The sequence below is a fragment of the Neolamprologus multifasciatus genome, chromosome 2 (genome assembly GCF_963576455.1).
Source record: "Neolamprologus multifasciatus chromosome 2, fNeoMul1.2, whole genome shotgun sequence".
Taxonomy (NCBI): Eukaryota; Metazoa; Chordata; class Actinopteri; order Cichliformes; family Cichlidae; genus Neolamprologus; species Neolamprologus multifasciatus.
This window is the reverse complement of record NC_140440.1, coordinates 34,784,757-34,810,538: the sequence shown is the minus strand read 5'-3', so window position 1 is coordinate 34,810,538 and position 25,782 is coordinate 34,784,757. Positions and strand designations below refer to the sequence as shown.

The window sequence follows — 25,782 nt, the reverse complement described above, 5'->3', positions numbered from 1 at the left end:
CAACAATATTTCTTTGACTTGTATGCGCTTATGCTTTAATATTTCAGAGGGAAATCGAAACATTCACAAAATATACCTGACAGCTGTCACTTGGCTGGAGATAAACATCTGGTACTCGCACAACCTGCTGTTGTTTAAGGCTAGTGAGGACAATGCATGTTGTTGTGAAACACTTTGGGAGTTTGCATTAATCTTTTGTCTTTTGAGCGTGTATTCCAGATGCAGCTATTTAGCTTCTTTTATGTGGACATTTTTATGTTTTTTTGCTTCCAAGGTTGTTACTGCCTCACAGAAGGAGTTTTAACATAGACTCATACTGACTAACATACTAAAGGGGCGATCGTGGCAGTTCGTCTTGTAATCGGAAGGTTGCCGGTTCAAGCCCCGGCTCGGACAGTCTCGGTCGTTGTGTCCTTGAGCGAGACACTTCACCAGAGGGGCCGATGGCGCGATATGGCACCCTCGCCTCTGTCAGTCTGCCCCAGCGCAGCTGTGGCTACAACTGCAGCTGCCTCCCCCAGTGTGTGAATGTGAGAGTGAATTGTAAAGCGCTATATAAATGCAATCCATTATTATTATTAACTTGTGTGAAGAAAGTAGTTCAGAAGATATCAGAAAAGTGATAATTGGTGTGCTATACATTACCTCTTCTTTTGCATGACTAATTTTATTAGCTTCACTAATTGCATTCATGCAATTCTTCATTTAGAGCATTATGTTGCAGCAGTATCAAAATAGTGAATGTGAATTATTTCAGTTTTATTAGTCTTTAGTGGAGTGTGCTGATATAGATTGCCTCCTACAAAGATAGAGGTTGATTGTGAACTGAAGGTAAGGGCAACTACTAAAACTCGAGGTCAATAGCATGGTCTTTATTAGTTTCCTCCATTTGCTCATACACTTCACTATACAAGGAAATCTACACTTAGTGACTTGCTTGGTGCTTCAGCAGCCTTTTTACTGCTAACAGGTCAATACAGAATCCCATCTGAGTCATCCAGGCTGCAAGGTAGCAGCAGGACTCAAACACATCATAATCAGACCAATAAGAGGCACTTAAAGAGTTTGTGCCCCTGCAACAATAGCCCTAATTCTACTGCAGAATCCAGTTACAATCACCCGACTGTAGTCATCAGATGTGGAGTGCCACAGACAAAAGCCAGCTTTGCATTGAGGCTCTAAATTCTTACTTTTTCCTACAGGGCAAAGCCAAATCTGTTATTATCACTCATTAAGCCTGACTAACCTGTTTTTATCCTTTCTCGCTAAACAAAGGTTGGATATGATTATCTGCACTGCATAACATGCAATGTCAAGGCCTTCATACTAGCCAAATAATTACAGGTTAGAAGATTTTAATGGCACAAAATTATAATAAGGAACCTTTCAATTATATATAAAGGTGTCCATTGTATATGTGTATATTTACAGATCAGCTCTCAATACTCAGTCATTAAACTCTCCTTCTGTTGCTCCAGGGTGTTTTTTTTAGTTGCGCCTCACAATTAAGCTTTTTAGGTCTCTTATGGATCCTTGAGTGGCCAACAGCATGAACAGAATGTACCACAAGGCCATACAATACCCTTTGTTTGTGTAAGCATGTTACAGCGCAGGCTTTCCGAGTACCAAAAACAGCAATATCCAGATTGCTCACATTTTTCATTTCGACTCTCCTGGTATCGTTTATGTTACCTGGTTGTTTCTCACTTTGCACGTGTTATTACTCCATGTGTAATTAGGTGAATCTCAACCCAGTGTTACATTTAAAAGTCTGAAACAGATATAAAAAAAGCAGCAGCATGATAGTTGTTCTTATTCAAGGATTAATACTGTAGGAAAACAACACACACTATAAAATCTAGTGCTGAAAATAAAATAATAAGTGTAGCTGGATGCAATCATAACACAATGGTCATCATTCGGTGTTAGCAAGTAAGAGGAGACAGCAGATGAATCAAAGAAAAAAGCTGCAGAAATCTAAAATATTAGAAATATAAATGTAATCGAGCGCAGGGAGAAAAGAGGAGAAAGAGAAATGATCCTTGTAAACCTCGAGGCAGGTGAGGAGCTCAGCAGCTGTGGTTTTGGGAGTTTAATGTAGTTCACGACTGAGTGCCTCTCTTTACACTCGTGTTCTCTTTGCCTTGATTTACCTCCATTCTCAGATGCTGCGTGGCGCATCTTTAATCAGGGTACGTCTGCTTTCACACCTTCACGTTCCCACAACATGCTATTCTGCAGCTGTGTGAAGAATAGCCATCAGCTACTGACGTGACTGAAACTGTAAACGTGTAGCTTTGAGAAACGCTTTTGTGCTTTTATGCACGTATGGAAGGGGGAAACACATATGCATTAGTGGCAACCACATAACCAGCTGTCCTTTATGTAATAGGGATCTTACAATTACACTGTATTTTCCTACCCCTGTGCTGATTGCCAAGGATAAACCTATTGCTGTTAACAAGTGTGAAGTCAAGCTGCCAGGAAAAGAAAAAGTCATTTCCCCCTCCTCTTGTCCTCATCGCTCTGCAAACCTTGACATTTTCCAGCACAGAAATGTGAAGTATTTCTTAAGTCCTTTCACGCCTCAGTAGACAAATTGGATCAACCTATCGGTTAACCTTCACAAGAAGAAGAGATAATACTTGAGCGCATTTCTTAAAAATAAAACATAAGCATGGACATCTTTTCCTTGTTTGACAACCTTTCATACACCAGTCTTCTTACCATTTTGCTCAGACATATGTTGCCTGTAAGTTTGAGTTTTTAAGCAGTAGTGGTTACAAAGAGAGCTTACAGTTGCATAAGCTGATCTGTCATAACTTTTTAGCCATTAGTCTAAATGCTGTAGACTTTTTACAAGTTGCATCTTGATCTGAGGGCTTGAAAAGAAGATATATCTATTGTGGCGTGGTGGTAGCATTAGGCTATTTCTTTCCATTTGACGACAGGAAGTGTTTTGATATAAACCTCATGGTCAGCTGGATCCTGTTGGCGTAGACACTTGCATGTTCTCCCTGTATCAGTGTGAGTTTTCTCCAGACACTCTAGTTTACTCCCACAGTCCAAAGACATGCTTGTTAGGTCAACTGGTAATTCGAAACATTGGGTGTAGGTGTGGAAGCAAGTGTGACTGGTTGTCTGTCTCTTTGTGTTAGCACTGCAGTGCGTTTGTCCACAGTGTACTCTGCCTCTTGCCTGATAGGGTGCAGATGGATGGATATATTCATAGTGTCACAACCTAAGCAAAAGCACACGCAAATGCAGTAAAAATGCAGTTTACAATAAAGATGCCAAATGCCCTGAGACAAAATGCAAATGAAAATAAAACACTTTTTTTCCTTCTTTGTTGAGCATCCTATTTTCATCCTGAAATAATGAACAAGCAATCACAAAAAGAAAAGAACTGGGGTACCCATGAGAGAGAGAGAAAGGGGAAAGAATAACTGCTTTATAAAGAGAAAAAAAAGACAGATTATGTTCTGTCAGCTGACAAATGTACAAAATGCAACCCTGTCGAATATACTCAGAAAGTAGGACAGTCACTGCTCACACAACCCGAGCAGTGTTTTTCTCTGTTAGACAGTAGAAATCCCAGAAAACAAAGAAACAAACAAAAAAGTAGTAACTTAAAAAGCACAATTAGTCTTTGTGCTAGAGGAATGCATTTTATTTCAAAGATGAGAAACTGCAATTTGAGTATTCAGAAAGACTCAAATGTTTTTTGCTAAACATTTTATTTATTAATTGACATTTGATGATAAACCACATTTCATTTTATACATCTGCAGTAAACACATTAAATCCCACATGTGAATATGACAGTCATTGGGTTAGCTAGGGCCTTTTTTCTGCTGGTTTTGCTTTTTAACCCTTTAAAGCCGATCAGAGCGGGCACGCTCCGTTTTGTGCAACTATTTTTAAATCCCTGTAGCTCTGCAACCACGTGAGCTAGCGCAATAATTTTTTTTGCATATGAAACCGGAGGAGTTGTACTTACATCTTATGCCATCAGCTTGTCCTCGATCACAGTTTCCTTCCACATATAACTTTGCAAAAACTGCATAAAAAGCACTTGCAGCAACAAAAACATAATATTCCAGAAACACGCTTTGCCGATCCGATCAGCTGTTCATAACACTTCCTACGTTGGAATAGACGCGAACTTTCGCATGTCCGCCATGACCTGCCCGAAACTGGAAGTGACGTCATTTTCGCGGAAATGTAGTTTTTTTTACGTTCAGGGCCTCATGAGCCTATACTGGTGTTTTTAAAAGTTATCTTTGACTTTATGACTTTCTGTGTGGTTTCTGGGATGCTTAGGACTCATATTGCACTGCTGGAAATAGTTTATTTTGATGCATATGCTGCTTTTTTGCAAATTTGCATCATAATATTTATTTTCATTTTTCCTGCAGTATATAAAAATTGGTGTATTTCAAAAATAAAACTATGAAGACACTCAAAATAAATTTCCTGTGGTGGGAAACTATTTTGTGCAACTTTTTTGTATTTACAGTTTTGAGGGATAAGCCTCTTAAATTTCTCTAACTAGAAATATATGTTAAAAAAACAAAAACGATTTTCATTTTTTTTGTAGTTTATTGCACTTTTTTGCAATTTATGTAATTACTATGCACTTAATGCAGACATATTATTAAAATTTGGGCTATAACGTATGTTGTATTGATGTATATCAACTTGAAATGCTCCCAAAAATGGCTCCACAGCAAGTAAAAATATAATATAAGCTCTGGCGGACTTGGTTCTATGGTAGGTCTTAAAGGGTTAAGATTCTCTCTGAAGGCCCACGAGTAAAACTGACATCCATATTGTCTTGTAACCTCCAGTGAGACAGCCCACAAACATCTTTCCTTGTATTTCTTTTAAAAGTGACCAGCAGTACAGGTGCACGTCCTAAAATCTCCAACTATTTCAGCTTCTTTAAGTGTACTCGCTGGGCTTGGTCCAGTGCAGCATTGAACTGGTGGAGGTAATAGAGACCACAGGGACATCAGTAATCCTACCAGTTGTCCAAGGAACAGACTTAGTTTCAAATCTCTATTCTTCGTCCCCCTCATAGTCACACGAGCTGAGCTTCAGCGCCGTCTCCTGAATGCTAAAGTTTGGACTGCGTGACGGGGTCTTAAAGAGACGGCAGGTGCAGTCATTTGGACCATCAGCTAGTGCCTTCCCACCAGCGCCCAAGCGTGTTGGGTCACAACAAAGTGCTTTGGCATAACCAGAGAAAGGTTTCTCAGAACTGATTGGATGTCAGGCTCAATCCATTCACTGCCCCCAGGAGCATGTGTCCATGACCAATTTAAGAGAAAGAGTTGGAGCCTTCCCACACTCCCCTGCCTGTGAGAGAGGCCAATAGTCATTTGTAGATGTGTGCAGATTAACTACACGTGTTAAAAGGCGACACCAAGCCCCAGGTGATTAACAGTGCTCAGAGTTACTGATTCTTTTTCTCAGGGTTGCTTTGTTGTTGTTGTTTTTTTAAATTTTATGTAGTTAATGGTAATTTTTTACTGTATGTTTTGAACTGCACCATCATTTCTCCTCCCTGCATAAATATGCTCAGTATATTAGATGAATTATTGACTGTGTGGATGCTTCCAGTTTGGATAAGAGTTTAGGTAAATCAAACTGACACCATCTGTCTCTGGATTCATAACATCTTTTGTACTCTTAAATAGATCCTAGATATGCCCCCAAATTACAATAATAATACACTCCCAGTTAAGTATGTAATTATAATTATGTATAACCTTGTTATTCCTGCTTTAACTGACTAAAAACATTTGCAGAAGTCCAGGGCACTAAGGGAGCTCTGTCTTGTCTCAATTGGAAGAGGAGGTGTTTTTCTCCCTGGGCTCTGCTCCAGGCCCAGCTGCATACCTTCCACCGTGGGCTTAGCCTCTCCCTGCATACTGAAAACATTACTGGCCATAGGTCAAAGCGTCACTCTGCAGGACTCATCCTGCATTCGATACACACACCTTTTATTTAGACATCTTGGATAATCAGAACCAGATGCTTTCAGATAGTAGAGCCGATAACTCTGGAGAACTATAGTGAGCTCATATCGTCATTTATGATTCAGGGTGCGCATACAAATTTTCTGAAGGTGTTTTGACACAGTGGTGTGCTCACAGTAATATTTAACACCCTATCCACGGTTACCATCATCATAATCATTATTAGCCGCTTCCCCCACTCCCTGTTATCATTAGGCATGATGATGATTGCGTGGTTGAGAGCTACATCTCTCTCTCCCACCCAACTGCAGCTTCATTCTCATGGCTAACCTTGAGCTGAAGAGTCTTTCCAAAATAAAATCATCCTCTACGTTTTAGTTACGTCGAGGTTAGAACCTGCAAAGGAAAAAGGTGCTTGAATTTGTTCTCTTGTTGCTAAGAGATTTGGTTTTCCCAATCCACAGGGAATAATTGATCTAATAAAAAAAGAGTAAAGATGTATATTCATGCAAATGTCACGTGTTAATCGCAGTTTGAGTGTTCTGTTTTAACAATGCTGAGTTTGAATGGGGGATGGGGCTTTTTTGGTGTTTTCATGGTCCAAAGGTGTGTACTCAGGGGGGTTGGTATTCACAGTGGTTTGACTTTGGCTTTGAGAGTGAGACATCTGTGTAGCCTTAGTGTGTTAGAGAAACTTAGGCTACGTTCACACTGCAGGCGAAAGCGCATCAAATCCGATTTTTTTGACCCTATGCGACCCATCTATCCGATCATGGTGTGACAGTGTGAACGGCACAAATACGATATTTTCAAATCCGATCTGGGTCACTTTCATATGTGGTGCTGAATCCGATACATATCTGATGTTTTAGAAAGCTGCTGTTTGATGGTCATGTCGCATTAAATCCGTCTTTTACGTCACCGACACAAGACAGACGCCAATTATCAGCGCCGGAGAAGACATCATGAACGCTTCCTGGACATCCGGTGAAACTGTTGGGAAGACAACGTTGGAGAAACGTGAACATTTTATTTGTTCTGTATAATCTGCAGATTCTGACAGAAATCTGCAACTATCCTTTGAAGCAGCGCTCCTCTAAAACAGCAATAAGGATCATTATTAGGTTATTTACATTATTATGTAAATAACAAAATAACTTAAAGCAAAAATTGGGAAACGTAAAGTCTGAAGTCTTTATATTAAGGTCATCAGTCAAACAATACTGCTGCTCTGGGTCTAAACAGAGCGCGTTGTGTGTGACGTCTTCTTTTGTGCATGCGGCCGCTTTGAGCGTCACACTAGAGCGCGTTTGCTGTCGCATTTTATTTGTAGTGTGAACGAGCAGACAAAAAAATCGGATTTGATCAAAAAATCAGAATTGAGCATCAAGACCTGCAGAGTGAACGTAGCCTAAGTCATGGATTTCATTGGTCATATGTTAAGTTTAATTCTTGAGTTTGTGCTCTGTTTTTTTCTGTTTTCTCTAATTAGCAGCTGAAGTCTTCACCCTCTCATAAGACATTTAACTGGGCTCCTGCTCATTATAATTTAGTCCACAATTGATAAGACAGCAAGCATGAATTGATGCTACCTTCACTGTATCCATGCCATCCACCCCACCAAAATGTTTTACACAGTGATTGTTTTAAACAGAGATGCTGAGCATGAAAGGACTTTGCTGGCTACTTTGCGCTCTGTGTACACACCACGCCTCTGTGGAATAGTTTTTTCTGTGACTGAGGCCAGTGACTTTTCCTCAGAATCCATCTCCTTTAGACAAACTGGCAGCTCTCCAGTAGCTCAATCCTCAGTGTGAGTCCCTGAGATGGAGGACGGGGCACATGTTTGCAGGCAGATTGCACATTTGAAGGAATAAATTGCTTTGTAGAGGACCAGACTCCACATTGCCTGTTCCACTCTGTGTTCTTTTGCCTTTAAATATGTTTGTTGAAGACCTGTCATCTGCAGTTTTCTCTTATTTCTTTTCAAGGCCCGCTTATTTTCTGGTGACTGGTGCTGGGGCTCAGCCGGACGGTCTGTGTCCGGAAGTGAACATGTGGTAGTGTTTAGCTTTGTAATGCCCTGGGTTTTATGGACGTCTTGAGGGAGATATTGCATGGAAGGCACCCAGGATAGTGTTTCTGGGCCAGCAAACAGACTGGATATCCAAGTGTTGGAGAACTCTTGTTATCACAGAGTTTCCCAAGGGTATACCTCAGTCCAAGGCCCACAGAGAAGGCTTAACATGGGAGCCAAGTCATCTTTAATAGGCCAAGTCGTTTTTTTCCTGCTCAAACATTCACGTATTTTGTTCGTTAAAACCTCTATCAATTTGGTGACTCCTTTTGGCATGGAGCAAGCTTTAACTCCCCCTCAGTTAATGTAATGTGTTACAATTACAGTCACCAGAGGATTCTCTTCATGTGGTTATGCTGGCGCCAGCAGAATTTCCATGTGTTTGTTTAAACATGATTTCAAAACATTTCCTCCCCGACAGTCTTCTCAAATCTTTTCAGCCTTGTAAGTTAAGATGTAACAACAAATCCATGTGAATTAAAACTACTTTTCACTGGAACATTTTCCATACTAAACTTACACAACCCATGTCAAAAGCATTTGACCCTGTTGTTTGCCTTGGAGAACAATACGGCCCAAGAATAAGCTTCCTGAAAGTTGAGCTTTAGTACAGCAGGGTGCAAATTTCAATAAACGTTTCTTCCTTCTTTCATGAACTGAGTACTCTCGATGAAAAATGTATTCCTCACCCAGACCATCGCCCAATTTTACCAAATAGCAACAATTACCGTATTTCCCGCTACAAAGCGCACCTGAATATTAGCCGCACAAGCTAAAATCAGGGGAAAATCCTGTTTTGTACATACATTAGCCGCACCTGACTAAAAGCCGCAGGTGTTTCAATGTTGACTTATCATATGTGAGAGAATATGCACAAAGGGAATTGTCAGGAAAGAGATGGCTGTTTGGAGACACGCCCCTTTTATTAATATTTTGAAAAACAAGTTATGGGTTCATATTTGCATAACTTTTTAGGTATATGCACAAGTAGCGGTAACTACAAGTACCAAACATGTACTGTGCTTCATAAACGAGTAACAAATGTAGTACATAACAATAACCTACAGCACACCAGAAAAATAGATTCGGCCTTTTAGGCTCAGGTGCAGTGACACGGCTTTAACAAGAAGAAAAGTCAGTCATTCACAACCATCTTTCTCTTCTTCCTGCACTAAAACCACCAAAGTCCTCTTCTCCAGTGTCGATACGAACAGGCTCAGGATGGCTTCGTCATCCACTCTCAGCTTCTTTCCTTCGTTGTCACTTTCAAAACCAAACAAATCCTCGTTGTCAGTGTTGCAGCCCGTTCTCACTCCCGAGGCGTAACATGCCGACGTTTTGTCACGTCCCGCGGCGTTCCTGAGGAACGCGAAAGGAGACCTTCGGCGTTCTTATGGTACGCGGCGGGTTATGGCTGAAATCCAGTGCAATGACGCTCCCGCGGTAATAGACGTTCCCTGTGTTCCCTGTATTCCAGCCCTAAACCTAACCTTATCCCTAGCCCTAACCATAACCTTTTTCCTGAGCTTAACCAGGACTTTAATGATGTTAAATAGCGTGTTTCTAAGCGATTTGAAGAAAAAGAGCGAACATGTGTAGATTGAGTCTATGTGGTTCTCATATTTCCTCATTTTTCCGAGGTCGTCATTTAGGAACGTGGTGGGTAGCCGAAAACGTAATATGTTGACGATTTGTCACCTAGCGTAAAATGTTACGCTTTGGGAGTGAGAACGTGTTGCAGTGTCAGAGTTGAACACCCTCAGAAGGGCCGTGGCGGTGTCTCCATCATGCAGCAGTCCAGCCCTTTGAAATCCGTTGGTGATCATGGATGTTTTCACACTTTTCCACGCTGTCAGATTCCACCGGTGGAGTTGAGCATAACTTACTTTTCGCAAGTTTATCGCCGCTCGTCATCCACGCCTCCCGCTGAACACGTAGCGCTACTTTGAAGTTTGTTTTTCGCGCTACTTGTACGGCACTATGTTGCCTGGCGGATGGTCATGTGACCAACATACCACTCTTGAACCCCGATCCTTCCGCCAGGCAACGTAGTGCCGTACAACAGCGGAACAAACAAAACAAATCGTCTTACGATATCACAAAAATCACGGACAATTCATAGAAAAGCCACCTGACTAAAAGCCACAGGGTTCAAAGCTTGTGCAAAAAGTAGCGGCTTATAGCCCGACAATTACGGTACATGATTATATTAGCTTTTAATTAGAATTCTGTTATCACTACGTTTTCATCTGACTGCCTGACACAGGAATAATGTATCTATGTGATCGGACTCCATTGTACACAGAAGCGAGGAAACCAACAAGCTGCCAAGAAACCTCCAACATTGTTCCCGCCACAAATGGTGCTTCGCTGCATGATTGCTTGAAAGATTCCAGTAACAAATATAACTGTGTGCATGAAAGATGTCATTGTTGTCAAAGTATTACATTTTAGCCACTGGGCAAGTAATAAAACACGTCTAAATATTGACACAGAGTTTGATCAGCTGCTGTGGCCCTACACAGTTATGCAGGTTAAGCTTTCTTGGCAGAAAAGGAGTCACACACATTCCCCAAGTTGGATTTTGGTGGAAATAAAAAGTAAAACTTTTGTCAAAATGTAACTTTGTCTCAAGCCATGTGGAGTTTGGAATATTTAGTAACTATCTGACAGCTCCTGTGTTTTGAACACATGTACAGAACTTCTTTATTGTTGCGGCCAACCATCTGGTTATATGCCACCTATAGTCATCCTCCCCACACACCTGGGACTCCAACTAGTGTGGCAGCTTGAATGTGTGCAAGCCCTCCAGGGCCCATCAGTCCACATGCAGTGCCCAGAGGAAACATGTGACATGTGGCATAATTGAGTCAGCCAGCAAATACTGTTGCAGAAATCAGCCTAGTGATGCCACTACTCAGTGCCCAGTGGGAGAGCTCTGAGCTGTATAGATGGTTTTAGAGAAAAATACATGCCTGTTTCATATTATAGAGGGCACTGTTTTTATGTTTAATTTGATATAGCACAAGGCCCTTGGGACTAGGGTAAAGACAGCTAAGCCACTGACCAAAATGTCCGGGATCTCCTCGTTGAGAATTTGAGGTACTGAAATGAGAGATTCAAGAGGCCGTGTGGAAAATATGGAGGTTGAAAAGAACACTTTGGTGCCAAAAGCAGCCTCCTCATGGCTCCGTTTGCTCTCTGTCTGTGGGGCATTGTTTCCTCGTATTTTCATTTATTTATTTATTTCCTCCTCCTCAGATCCTTTGTTCGTGCCACATAGGAAATGAAGGATGATTTCTTTGTTGGTTACTGGCCCTGCACTGTATATTGGATTTGTTGTTTTTTTAACTCATTAATATTGTTTTTGCGTCTGTTTTCTTTGAGGAATTCAGACGTTCTGGCATGACATGAGAGAGATGGATAGATATTATTAATTATTTTTAGTTACTAGTACACAGTGTACAATAGTACAGTAAAATAAAAATAATTTAGTTATTTAATTACTCTGTAGAACAGTCATTTATTACTTTTGGCTTTTTCAGTAGTGCTATTGCGTTCTTCCTAATTACTTGTAATTGTTAATAAAGGTACCTTCCTGGCAAAGATTAAACTAAAACACTATCCATTAAAATATTGAAATAAAGTGTGATTTTCTCTTATGACATTAACTTAATTGCAAGTATGTATGAGGGTTGTGCCTTGTGTAAAACACTTAAAACACAGCCACTAATGAATTGGCTAACATCCTCTCCCTAAATGCATTTATGAATCCTCAAGTCCCACGTCTCACCCTTTCTGTTGGCATGTGCACACTCGTGTATTATATTGCAAGTTAAAGTGCTGTGTCCTGCAGCCTCCTGAAGGATCATGCTATTATTTTGACAGAAAATCAAACCATAATACTTTGTGTAGCATTTGTATTATAGTTACAGCGTTTTACCAATAGTAAACAACTGCATCCCAAATGTCATGTGCATCCTTGAAAGCACTTGAGTTAGGCAGGTGCCTTTAGCGTTCCTTCTTCTGGCTGCCCAGGAGATGTTGCTTCTTTGATTCTTTCTTCAAATATGCAAGCCCGCGCTGAGGGAGCAGATTGTTTGTTCTAGATTTCCTGGGAGACTCCCACCTTGGGCTTAAACTGAGCAGTTGTGATGATTAGCAACAAAGTGTGTTGCCTCTCATAAACCACTGGGGGAGAGCGAAGGATCTAAGGAATCTTCTTTCTCATGTTGCTGCATTTTTATTCTGAAGTCTCTGCTGTACTGTAATTACAGTTGAACAGATTGAGGTGGACACAGGTGTTAAAGTTGTCTGACAGTCACCTGAATTCCACCACGGAGGCTTGTTTTGTATGAATAAAGTAGAATTTTGTTCAGTATGAGCACATTCTCTGTGAAATCTCACAGCCAACTAAGTTATTAGGTGCTGGTCTTATTATTTTGGACTTTTTGGACATTTGATAATTGTGATAGTGCTGTCTGCTGTTATGCTATTTTCCCCAGCTTCAATAACATAATTGAGACAAACATTAACCTCCTAAGACCCGAACTCTTCCACGACATGCATTTTTAATTTCTCTTTGATATTTGGTCATATTGGGGCCCGATGAATGTAAAAACAAAGAATTACCAGATTTTATTTTACCTTATTTTTGTTTTTAAGAAAAATTAGAGGATATTCATTTAACATTTTGATAGAACAGTAGCAGTATAATGTCCTCGTAAGTGGATATCAGGCCCATGTAGAGCAAAATTGAGTATATTGGTCTAAATAACCCAAAATATGACGTCCACATATGTGGACGGCAGGCAGTGTTGCCAATTTAGCGACTTTGTCGCTATATTTAGTGAGTTTTCAGACCCCCTTAGCGACTTTTTTTTCTAAAAAGCGACTAGCGACAAATCTGGCAACTTTTTCTGGTGTTATTGGAGACTTATTTATGACGACTTTTTGACGTGAAAGAGCGTGTTGCTCTTACTCTCAACAAGCAGCGGTGCTGCCGTGGGCACCTCACCCATGCTAAAGCGCTCACGGGCGGAGGATAGTCCTCCCCCAGCTGCAGGAGATGTTCACATCTGTGCGTCCAAACTGCAAATGAATCGCGCATGAGCGAAGCCGCTGCTCCCGCACTGACTGTAACGCAGTCAGTTCTTCTTTCACTGTTATGCTGTTTTGTGGATCACAAGGTTTAAAACTACTTATAAACACACACACAGTAACTCCACCAGAGTGCCTATTTCGGGTCACTTTTGCCGGTCCAAGCCCGGATAAAGGAGCAGAGTTGGAATTGTGACATTAAAAAACAATAATTGCTAAAATAAATTTAATTTGTAGTTCTAAATAAACTCTAAATGCATTTAGGATGTTTTTTACTCACTTTATGTCTCGTCCACGATGTTATTTCTCTCTCCAACAACGTAGGTTACAATTACATTAGCATGACCAATTATGCAAATTAGGTGATGACGTCATTTAGCGACTTCTAGCGACTTTTAGGACAACCAATAGCGATTTTCCTTACTGAGGAGTTGGCACCACTGACGGCAGGTCCTAGGAGGTTAAAATGCTTTGATCATGAGCAGATTTCTTCTTTCTGAAACACATCTGAGCATTTAAAGTCCAGCAGGTGATAAATTCATAAAAATAATTCATCATGACATTTAAAGAGTTTAGTTTGTCAAACAAAATAGAAAAAGGGTAGCATGTGTATAATTCTGTCCCCTGCAGGCACGCATGTTTTTAGACAAATTGGGTGTTACTGCAGTACTGTTATTGTGGTGTTTCCCCAGTGTGCAGACTCAATAATCTGTCCATTATGAAAACATAGGGTCTCTTCATTCTTAGACAAATTCGTCTATTGTGTTCAGTCACAGACTTAATACCATTTTTGGGATTTGTGGGGGCTAACACAATTATCTCCCTGGCTGTAGGAAGTTAACAGGCAGGGCCTAAGGGGAGGAGCGGTGCTTATCAACCATCTACCCACTGTCACAATGACAAAAGTGTTGGCACATGCAAATGAAGATAGGAAAGTTGTCTGCAAGACTTTCCTCTGATGCTACAGATGATTAAATTGCATATTATGTAGTTCCACTTTTATGTTTAAGGTTGCTAACATCAATCAGTTCTGCCTATCACCAACCTTATATGACATATGTTAAGCACTGCAGAAAGCAAAGCATTCAAATCAGTTCCACTGTAGAGTTGTACTGCTGTATTGCTGCTTATGTTTCTAAAATGGCAAAACCAGCACATTTGTGAACATTTTTTTTAATTTTAGATTATCACATTAAGTGTAGACTACATCACAGGCCGATCAGTTAGATTACCTGCCAAATGTTTCAGCAGTGGCTGATTTGCTTTTGCCTTTTGTCTAGAGAAAAAAGATTCAGGACCAAAATGCTGCTTTCCGGGTACTGAAGCAACGTTTTTTAATTGGTTTATGCCATCTGTTGGCATCTAACACATGTTGTCCTGTACGCTTAACTTTTAATATACATTGAGATTCTGATGTATGTAAATTAATTATTTTTCTATGTTTTGAGAAATGGTGGAAAAATGTTGTTTAATGTCATTCAATTCTTGCTTTTATATAATGGTGATAGAAGTTAGCTTCAAAATTTAGGTTAATAGTATGCTCTTGAGTATTTCTTATGTTATGTATCTATATATCTACGTATGTAATATTTCTTTTTTTTTTCCTGCAGCAAGAAAAGACCTGAAGGATGAAAATGAAGAAAAAGTGCCACAATTTAAGAAAAAGGCAAAAGAGCTTCGTATCTTGGATGCCAAGACTGCACAGAATCTTTGTAAGTAGATTATTTGTCCTACAGAAATGAACCATAACTGAATGTTCCTCCTCAGTAAGGATGGTGTTTTGTTGAGTTTTTTTAATTGGTATCTACTGTTTTATTTGTGTCCAAGCCGTTTGATTAGTAAAGCACATTTTTGTTAGAACTGAATACTAAAATTACATGTAGGTGTTTAAAATCACTTGTGGCCGTGAGTAGCCTGTTTACCTAGTACAGGTGTATTAAGTCACCTTCCAGGCTTCTTTTTATTTTGCTCTTCAGTTAACATGCAAATGATCTAGAAAAAACAGACAGAACTCCCACTCCTTCTTCTTAAATAGTCTGTGTGCTTGTTAGCATATCTGCCTGTCTGAAAGATTTGGTATAATATAGCTCAGAGTGACAATATAGATCGTAACACCTCAACAAATATGAATGTCACATGTTAAGATTATGCCAGTCAGTTGGTGCTTGCTTGCGTAGGCTGTCTCTAGGTACTCCGAGACATGTGTGTTAGGCCGTAGGTGTGAATGTGAGTGTGAATGAATTGTATGACTAGCAATCAATCCAGTGTGTATCCTGCCTTTTGCCCCATAACTCCCAAAATAGGCTCCAGTCCCATGATGAAATACAAGTGGTTAAAAAAACGGATTAATGTTTAGAATGCAGTCCACTCATTTGTTTACATGTGTCTTTTACACCATTGTTATTTAAGCAGAAAAGGTGAGAATTGTAAACAAGTGATGACATATTCCATGAATAGAGATGTGATAAATTACTTAAATTTGCTAAATATTGAGCACAAGTTTGAAACACAGAAGCCTGTTTGTTGCATTTGTATGATTCTGTCATTGCATCCTTGTATGGGTTGTGACCATGTTGATATGATAGGTGTCACTGCCATCTTTTATTATATAACAAGCAGATGGGCTTTGGATTTGACAGGAGGCAGAAATAAGAGTGTGGAAAACCTCACCTTTAGGAAGGAAATGGGTTGGAAGCATGTTGTTGTACTCAGTTATGCAGCTCTCATGAGCCGCGTTGACGCATACTACAGCATCATAGATCATATTCTGTGCGTGCCTCTGAACCATCTAAGTTCCCTTTACAGTTTTGATGTTTAGTAGTTTTGAAGGTCCGGTGACTGAGATATGTAGGTAGTTGGATAGTATGAGTGATTGTAATGTAAATACCATGTTATATATTGTGGTATAGCAGCCACAAGGGTACTGCCCCTTGTGGCTGTTCAACTTGTAGCCAACTGGTTTCTCAGTGAAGAGTTCCTGCAATTCTGCTTAGAACTAGAAACCATTGAAAACCAATTGTTTCCACTTTTTTCCCCAAAACTAACAAAATAATTAATGCACAAACAGAATTCCAACGCATTTCAAAAAGTAAACTTGCAGGAGAGCATGCCACCTGTTTTCACTTCCATTGGAGATATTTAAGTTTTGTCTGCTTTCGTCAGAGTCTGGTGTGCTATATTCACTACTTTTTTTTTACTATACATGCAATTTTAACATCTTCATGTGCACTTTGTCTCTATTCTTGCTGGAGAGAGAGTTGAGAGATTTAAGTCCAGAGGGACACTTAGAGGTGGGGTCTGCCTAAGTGAGAGAGTGCTGTGAGAGGAGACATACAAACCCTGCGTTCTTGTATTTCCTGAAAGAGAAAAAGGACTGAAAAAAGCATTTTGTGTAACTCAGCATAGAGCTACGATACTTAATAAATTTATTAGACCACCTTTCATAAAAACCAAGAAAACACAGATATTTTAAAAATCTGTCAAAAATGAGTTTAAAGCTAAAAATCATATTGTTACTTATTAGACAAATAAACAGAATTCATGTTTATATTGCTCAAATTAATTCAGCGAGCGTAACGTTCAACTATTCAAACTATTTTTTTCTATTCAGGAAAGTAAATAACTGCAATTTGACGCCTTAATAAAAAAAATAATGTGTGTTACCTTTTTTTATACTTTTTTTTTTGAAAAACAGTACATTTGAAAATTCATGGATAACAACAGTAATTATATCACAGCATTAAAAATGTCATGTCGATTAAAGTGCTTCCACATGCTGGCGGATTAACCATTACAGAAACATAAAATGATTTTGATAATTACCAATGCTATTCATTTAGAGCAGCTATGCCATAAACCTTACATTGCGTGGTCTACTACATTTGCTGTTGTATCACTTATAGTATCACTTTCTATCCCTTTTCAACAGTACAGAAAATGGAACATGAGAATCAGATGTTTGATTCCTATATCAGTAATGCAGTAATGCAAAGCTCCTTTGTATACAAACTAAAACCAAAAATACACCTCAGTGCACCTGGAAAAACACGTACATACTAATCCTCATGGGTAAATGTGCAGGTGCAATTTTCTGCTAAATTGTGCACCAAAACGGCATTGTGCTGCTGAATCTCATCAACACACCTACACCTACACCATCACAGGAAATAAGAGCCAGGTGCAAGCTGATAGCACCAAATGTTGGATTTTCAGCCTGGAACTTTTTTTTTTTTTGCCTTCCCATCTACATTTCCCTCACTTTGAATCTCCAATATGTCCTAGTATCCAATACATATGACCTTTGAAGAGAACTCAGTACTGAATATCCAGCTGTCTATTGAAGAGACAATACGAAGCAAAGACAATGTGCTTTATTTGACAAAAAATGTTGAACTGAGGAAAGGTAGGTCTATTATGTAGTGAAACCAGAAAATGATGCTAGATGTTATGGGACTAAAGCTCTATAACACTATATTGTAAATCAAAGTGATAGTAATGGCGTGTTATGCTATGACTGACTTAAATGCAGTAAATACTCTGTATATTAAGTAGCAGTAGACTATGAAGAGCTGAAAAAAGGCCGCACTCCTTCTCTGTTGCACGTCACATGCAGACATCAGGTCCCAGTGCTTCAGTAGTTAAGCAGCTGTTGAGTGACTCTCCTCCAACTCATTACCAAACCTCCATGTGTGACTTCCACCTGGATACACCGTCAGCTCCACTTTTCAATGTAGCCACCCCACCTGGAGTGTGAAACCGCCATGAGGCTTTGCCCGGAGGCAAATTCACTGGGCACCTTTGTATCCACCCTTACAAAAGCATGTAGCTGTTCACATGACACAAACACTCCTACAGCTAATTCAAAATATTCTCATTATTAGTATTGTTATTATTACCTGTCACTGTTTTACGTGTTATTGTTAAATCTTGATTTTTCTTTCCCGTCCAGCTTTTGTGACACAGACTATCCAGTCGAAAGGCTTAAAATGCATTAGTTTTTCCAAGTGGAAAGTTAGGTCTGTGGTCATTTTGTGCTGAAATGTCTCTTTGAAGCCTGCAGTCTAATAAAAAAGGGAGAGGAAATGACTCTTTTCTGTCTACATCACAACAGCAATTTTCTTGGGCTCGTTCCGCCTGCCTTATGAAGAGATCCGGGACATTGTGCTCCAGGTAGACGAGGAGAGACTGAGTGAATCACTCATCCAGGTAAGACTGATACTCAGTGTGGTGCGTAAGTACCCCCCTTCCCCCCTTTTTCCTTTATTTTTTACCCTTTTCTGTTACTTTGCAGTTTCTAAAAAATGTGTGAACTTTGTGTGTGTGGAGACCTGGTGTGGTCTGTTTTTTTTTTTTGCACAAGTCAGTCTTCTCATTTTCATGTGGACCATAGAGACCCACCCTTTATCCTATTACAATGGATGGAGAAGGTGAAGGCTTGGCAAAGTCTCCTCAACTCCACCCCCATCTCGTCTTGTCTTTGTTTTAAACCATGATTAATGAGCTTTCTAAAGGCTACTTTTTCTTCTATTTTATTTTTCACTGTCTCAAAAAAAAAAACATTAATTGAAAATAAGGTGGATGCACTTGAGGTGAAGATGCATCACTGTGCAGCCTGAGCCTCAATCTGTACTAACATTTCTTGCACTGTCCTTGTGAGTAAAGCAGCATGTTGGCTTTTATTACTGTTTTATTTCTGCAGTAGGAGGTGTGTACCCTCGGGGTGAGTAGCAAATAGAACATTTGATTTCAGTATAATCTTGGCAGTGATACACTGCTTTCTGTGCATGGGTGTGTACAGAAGTCTTTTTTCCCCCCTTTTCTTTACTTGACAACCAGGAGTGGACATTGTTGAAGTGGCTGCTGATTCAAGCTTAGGTCCAGAGAAAGGGGGAAAAGTTCTCATTCCCATGAGCTCGAAGGGTGTCCTGTGGTGTCTGGCATTGGGACAGTTGATCTATTGGGTGCTGTGGTTGTGAGGTGGGCTTCTGCTCTGACACATCCTGTAGATGCTCAGTCACATCTGTATAATCAGTGTCATGTGTTCCTCAAGTCATTCCTGGGCAATGAGCTGGATCACACTGCTTTTGTGTTAAAGTTCTAGTGGGGTCTCAGAATGCAGCTGTGGTGTGGAGGTGGGTGATTACTTGGTTTGCACCAATGTTTAGTGAGGGAGCACATGTGCCAACAAAACGCCCACATAATTCCCAGGAAAAAACTTCCTCAGTATAGCTGTGCAAAGTAACAATGTGTCTAGTAACAAGGTCTTAAATAATCAGGCCCCATCTTATCTTAATGACCTTGTAGTACCATATCACCCTATCAGAGCACTTCGCTCTCGCTCTGCAGGCCTACTTGTTGTTCCTAGAGTATTTAAAAGTAGAATGGGAGGCAGAGCCTTCAGTTTTCAGGCCCCTCTTCTGTGGAACCAGCTTCCAGTTTGGATTCAGGAGACAGACACTATCTCTACTTTTAAGATTAGGCTTCAAACTTTCCTTTTTGCTAAAGCATATAGTTAGGGCTGGACCAGGTGACCCTGAATCCTCCCTTAGTTATGCTGCAATAGACGTAGGCTGCCGGGGGATTCCCATGATGCATTGAATCATATCTGTTATTAATCTCTGTCTCTCTTCCACAGCATGTCTTTATCCTGTCTTCCTTCTCTCACCCCAACCAATCACAGCAGATGGCCCCGCCCCTCCCTGAGCCTGGTTCTGCCGGAGGTTTCTTCCTGTTAAAAGGGAGTTTTTCCTTCCCACTGTCGCCAAAGTGCTGCTCATAGGGGGTCATATGATTGTTGGGTTTTTCTCTGTATCTATGAAGCGCCTTGAGGCAACTTTTGTTGTGATTTGGCGCTATATAAATAAAGTTGAATTGAATTGAATTAATGTTATTCAATTCACTTGAAAGTGGTCTTAATGTTGCTTCTGGTTGGTATATTGTATATACCAGTATATATCCTTTACCACCAAAACTTGCACGATTTGTACATCAACTAATGTAAATCCTGCAAAATCAACCCTTAAACTGACTAGGTGAAAGTACAGCCATAGGGTGTGTATGAGATGACACACATCTCTCCTCTTTGGGGGAGGAAAAAGTATGTTAAAGTACTAACACATTGCAAGTACACACAGCACCATATACAGTGGGGCAAAAAAGTATTTAGTCAGCCACCGATTGTGCAAGTTCCCCCACTTAAAATGATGACAGAGGTCAGTAATTTGCACCAGAGGTACACTTCAACTGTGAGAGACAGAATGTGAAAAAAAAATCCATGAATTCACATGGTAGGATTTGTAAAGAATTTATTCGTAAATCAGGGTGGAAAATAAGTATTTGGTCACCTCAAACAAGGAAAATCCCTGGCTCTCACAGACCTGTAACGTCTTCTGTAAGAAGCTTTTCTGTCCCCCACTCGTTACCTGTATGAATGGCACCTGTTTGACCTCATCATCTGTATAAAAGACACCTGTCCACAGCCTCAACCAGTCAGACTCCAAACTCCGCCATGGCCAAGACCAAAGAGCTTTCGAAGGACACCAGGAAAAGAATTGTAGACCTGCACCAGACTGGGAAGAGTGAATCTACAATAGGCAAGCAGCTTGGTGTGAAAAAATCAACTGTGGGAGCAATCATCAGAAAATGGAAGACATACAAGACCACTGATAATCTCCCTCGATCTGGGGCTCCACGCAAGATCTCATCCCGTGGGGTCAAAATGATCATGAGAACGGTGAGCAAAGATCCCAGAACCACACGGGGGGACCTGGTGAATGACCTGCAGAGAGCTGGGACCAAAGTAACAAAGGTCACCATCAGTAACACACTACAACGGCAGGGAATCAAATCCCGCAGTGCCAGACGTGTTCCGCTGCTGAAGCCAGTGCATGTCCAGGCCCGTCTGAAGTTTGCCAGAGAGCACATGGATGATACAGCAGAGGATTGGGAGAATGTCATGTGGTCAGATGAAACCAAAGTAGAACTTTTTGGTATAAACTCAACTCGTCGTGTTTGGAGGAAGAAGAATACTGAGTTGCATCCCAAGAACACCATACCTACTGTGAAGCATGGGGGTGGAAACATCATGCTATGGGGCTGTTTTTCTGCCAAGGGGACAGGACGACTGATCCGTGTTAAGGACAGAATGAATGGGGCCAAGTATCGTGAGATTTTGAGCCAAAACCTCCTTCCATCAGTGAGAACTTTGAAGATGAAACGAGGCTGGGTCTTCCAACATGACAATGATCCAAAACACACCGCCCGGGCAACAAAGGAGTGGCTCCGTAAGAAGCATTTGAAAGTCCTGGAGTGGCCTAGCCAGTCTCCAGACCTCAACCCCATAGAAAATCTGTGGCGGGAGTTGAAAGTCCGTGTTGCTCGGCGACAGCCCCAAAACATCACTGCTCTTGAGAAGATCTGCATGGAGGAATGGGCCAAAATACCAGCTACTGTGTGTGCAAACCTGGTAAAGACCTATAGTAAACGTTTGACCTCTGTTATTGCCAACAAAGGTTATGTTACAAAGTATTGAGTTGTATTTTTGTTATTGACCAAATACTTATTTTCCACCCTGATTTACGAATAAATTCTTTACAAATCCTACCATGTGAATTCATGGATATTTTTTTTTCACATTCTGTCTCTCACAGTTGAAGTGTACCTCTGGTGCAAATTACTGACCTCTGTCATCATTTTAAGTGGGGGAACTTGCACAATCGGTGGCTGACTAAATACTTTTTTGCCCCACTGTATATATATAGAAAGTGATGAAGAAATAATGGCTGAATGTAGCAAAAATACACCAATGAGAAGTGTCTTAGGGTTAGTCATATGTAGCCTTTTCAGCATTCAAACTGCTAGAAAAAGGTTTTTTATTGTCCCCATTTACTTTCTCCATTTTACTCTTTATTCAATGTGAAGCAGGGCAGTGGGGTTTCTAACAAAAAGGCTCAACAGGGCTTAGGAGAATGAGCGTATGACTCAGTAAGAGCATCTGAAAACCAAGCTAATGTCATGAAATCTAGGGGGAGCCAGGGTGACCAACCGGGTTAACTTATTGGTACAGAAGGGGCACACATCTGGCATGTATGTCACTGCTGGTTAAATAATGGTCTGCATGGTCTGAAGTAGAAAGTTCAGTTTGGATAGCATCCCAGTTATTAACAATTCTTTCTTCTGTTAATTCACCTGCTGTTATGCTAATGTTATATAATGTCTCTTTTGAATTTGCTTTGAATGAATTAAATTATGATTCTCTTACATTAAAGGTTTACTAGCCTTTATATATGCTGTATAAATAGAATTTGAGTGGGTGACAATTCATACATATTCTATTATTGTGGAATATAAGCTTTTAACTAAATGCATAAAATCCAATGCAATTGTTTAATGCATGGATATAACACTGATGCAATCTCATTATATGAGAATGAAGTTCATTTTTAAATATTAAGGTTAAGGTATTAAAAATCAGTTTGAACCCACAGACAGCTCAAAGCGTGTGTCATGTGTTGTGTGGTGGTTAAAATGTGAAGCTAGAGGACTTATAAAACTGTGTTTGACTGAAAGCACGATTTGCTGCAAATGGTACAATGCAATAATGTTTGGCAAGAGAGAGAAGCAAAACAAATGCGTAAATTTTTATTTACATGAAAATGTTGCTAATTGTATACTTAGATAACCATCCTACTGAAATATGAATGAGGTGATTATAAAGCAAAAGCGTGCAGAAATGAGCTCGCAAATTAAACGAGGCAGCGAGCAACACATGCCCAACAAATACAATTATAGCTATAGTCGAAACTATGCAGAGGCACTGAAGGGAAGCAAAAAGACTCCCTGCTGGGTGACACAGTCCTGAGTGTGGGCTCCATCTGCACAGTGCTTATCCACATTCATTATGCTGATTAATCATTCCTCACCACCCACTTTCAGCCACACGCCAATCACCATTTATCTCGTGGACAGATGCACACACATAAAATAAAGCAAGGACGCTTTCGAAAGTAAATGATAACAACAACAACAACAACAACAACAATAAAAATATTATTAGTAAACTTTCTTCATCTTCACCTTCTGCTTCTTGTTTTTCTTAGCAAAAATCTACATGCTATTTGTTGTACACCAGTCATTTACTGTTACTGAACTACAATCAAAATGTGCAATGGAAATTTTTAGGTTTTTTTTTTCCATTCAAAAATTGCCACGTTGAAAAATTCATTTGGCATTTAGACAAAGAGTGCCTGTATTTGTAGTGAAGAAGAGGAGACATGAACAATTCCTTCTTTTTAACTGGCTGTGCAGTTTTCGTTATGAAACTAAAATAACCAAGTTCAAATGTCTGTTCAACAATTGGAATCAACCAGATAAGTTTAAAGAATGGTGAAAATGGAAAGAATCAAGGAAGCAAGAGGTGTTCATAATCCATCTGAAACCCTGTAACTCAATCTTATTACCTTCCTTCTCAGTCGACATGTCTAATGTAATGATTTGTCAGCAGAATGTGGCAGTACGCTGGCCTTGAAGTACCCCTACAATGTGTCACCCTGGCAGAGCGGATAGATAGGAGTTGATTGGCTCTCCTTATTCTGCATTAGGGCCCATCAACGCCTCGGAGATGATATACACATCCCCGAATGTTAGCAGACAGTCCTGGATCTCCCCATTCATCCATGCCCCACATGAATGCTTGCATCCTTATTTTCATCTCCATGCACCCAGCATGCAAACATAAGTACGGCACATGCAAATGGATAGACGGTGTCAGTTATCCCCTCTGTTTTCTAGTCCCTGTAAAACTGCATTATGCATCATCTAACCAATAAATGCGTGCACAGTCCGCAAACACACACACACACACACACACACATTTGCATTCTGTCATGCCCTCTTTCTTTGTCGGTGCTCTTTGTTTGACTACAATAGACATAGTGCTGGTGGTCATTTTTGTAAATCAGGTCAGCTTCATCAAATTTTAAAAGACAGAGTCACCACACTACCATACACTACCATACACTTATAACAGTGTGGACAATGACAAACAACAATACCAGTTGGCTCAGTGAAAGCAGGTTGAGTCTCAGAAAGCATTGCAAAGGTCTGCTTTTAAAAGAGCTGACATCCCGACAAAGCTATTCATTGCTTTTATTGGCGGCAGGAGAAGCAGCAAGGGAAGGGTCCTGTAGACCTTTTTTGTGTGTGAAAGAGTCAGACACATGTGGGCTTCAGGGCCAGGTTCTATTGTGTTTGCATTTAGTTTTGGCACTGCAAGACTACGAGACCTAAGCAGCACTCTGGCTAAGAACACATCTTCCACACTTGCATGATTTCAATCATGATGTGGATATGTGCCCATGAGCCTACTGTTACTGATTTAAACTGTTGCCTTTGGTGTTTTTATCTGTCCAAAAGTACCCAACAGCCTCTTTGCCCCAGAGGGGGGAAGGCTTAACTGGCATAATGATGGTATTTGGTCCCATGCCCTTACAGTTCATGCCAAAGGAACACAAGGAGGCCAAACAATGCCCAGATTATTAATAAGCACTTGTAAACTCGAATAGTTTATAGTGCAATCAACTGGTACACATGCAGGGAGTTATTAGCTCATAACCTTTCTCTGTTCGAGTACTCGTCACTGGAGAATTGCAAAAGAAGTTAAAGTTGCTGACAATGTTGCCATTATTGTATTAAACATAGTTTGAATTCTCAAAGAGAAACTGTGTCCAAAGGCTTATTTAAATTATTTTTTACTTACAGTAGGACGGATTAAGTGGTGTTGGTTTTTAGGAATTTAGATTAATGCTTAGCAAGGATACTCTCCAAGCACTCTCTCAGCTCGTTCTTTTGTCTTGCCTCTTTTTCCTTATTATTCTTGTACAATGTTTCTGCTGGACTACCTTGCATTCCCTCATTGCTTAATTGGCACATCTTGGGAAATAGTTCTTTGTGATTACAGTTTATAAATTCTTAAGCTGTCTACAATGCATGTATACCCTCTTCTAATGCTCCCCCGGGCAAATAGAAGCTTTTTTAGGTCTAATCAGCTTTTCTCCTTCCATCAAGCAAAAACAGCCCGTGGTTCTTCATGCTGTATACATAGTTGGAGACCACAGCCCTTGTGATGTCCAATTATGCTCCATTTCTAATTTAACCATTTCATATTAAAGCGCATCACTACATTGACCTCAGTAGGTGAAAGCAAACATGTAATCATAAAGGCTTATATTTAAATTAGGCAAGTTTAGTCTGGGAATTCATAAATGCAGTATGCAATAAATGCAGCATTTTGCATCATCATCCTTTGTCTTTTAATAGATGTGCTTTTTTAAGGCACTTATCAGGTCGATTGCTGCAGTTATTTTGGAGAACTTGCCTCCACTTTGGGTCCTGGGTATTTCAGTTTCTTCTCTTTCTTTAGCCAATGCAACTCGCTAAATGAAGTTAAAAGAGGGCATATGTAGGGGCGTAATCATGCTGCAGAATCAATCTTGGATTCACCAAATTATAAATAAAAGTCTTCAAATTCAGATAATTATTTCTCTCTCTCTATTTTCCCCCATCTGCATTGAGAATTAAACTTTAGGCTTGTGGAGAGCAGCTCTTTTCTCAGTCTGCACTAAG

At 40.2% G+C, this 25,782-nt stretch overlaps 1 protein-coding gene and 2 long non-coding RNA genes across 11 annotated transcripts in view; all 3 read left to right on the top strand.

Annotated features, from left to right (window-relative positions):
• LOC146524972 (uncharacterized) overlaps window positions 1-12,717 on the top strand; it is a 13,932-nt gene extending 1,215 nt beyond the window's left edge. Inside the window, exons 1-2 of the long non-coding RNA XR_014868826.1 lie at window positions 1-9,529; window positions 9,563-12,717. The exon at window positions 1-9,529 is cut by the window's left edge and continues 1,215 nt beyond it. This is a non-coding gene — a long non-coding RNA (uncharacterized LOC146524972). The remainder of the gene's footprint in view (window positions 9,530-9,562) is intronic.
• Window positions 1-25,782, top strand: part of diaph2 (diaphanous-related formin 2) — a 421,028-nt gene that overhangs the window by 216,839 nt on the left and 178,407 nt on the right. For all 9 annotated transcript variants that reach the window (XR_014868698.1, XM_085130728.1, XM_085130725.1 and 6 more), the window contains 2 exons: window positions 14,772-14,873; window positions 18,272-18,366. Coding sequence is in view for 8 of the 9 variants with exons in the window: in XM_085130728.1 (XP_084986854.1) it covers window positions 14,772-14,873; window positions 18,272-18,366 (197 nt within the window). In the remaining variant the exon portion in view is untranslated. The remainder of the gene's footprint in view (window positions 1-14,771; window positions 14,874-18,271; window positions 18,367-25,782) is intronic.
• Window positions 18,373-23,553, top strand: LOC146524971 (uncharacterized). Its single transcript, XR_014868818.1, has 2 exons — window positions 18,373-20,305; window positions 21,933-23,553. It is a non-coding gene; the product is annotated as an uncharacterized LOC146524971 (long non-coding RNA).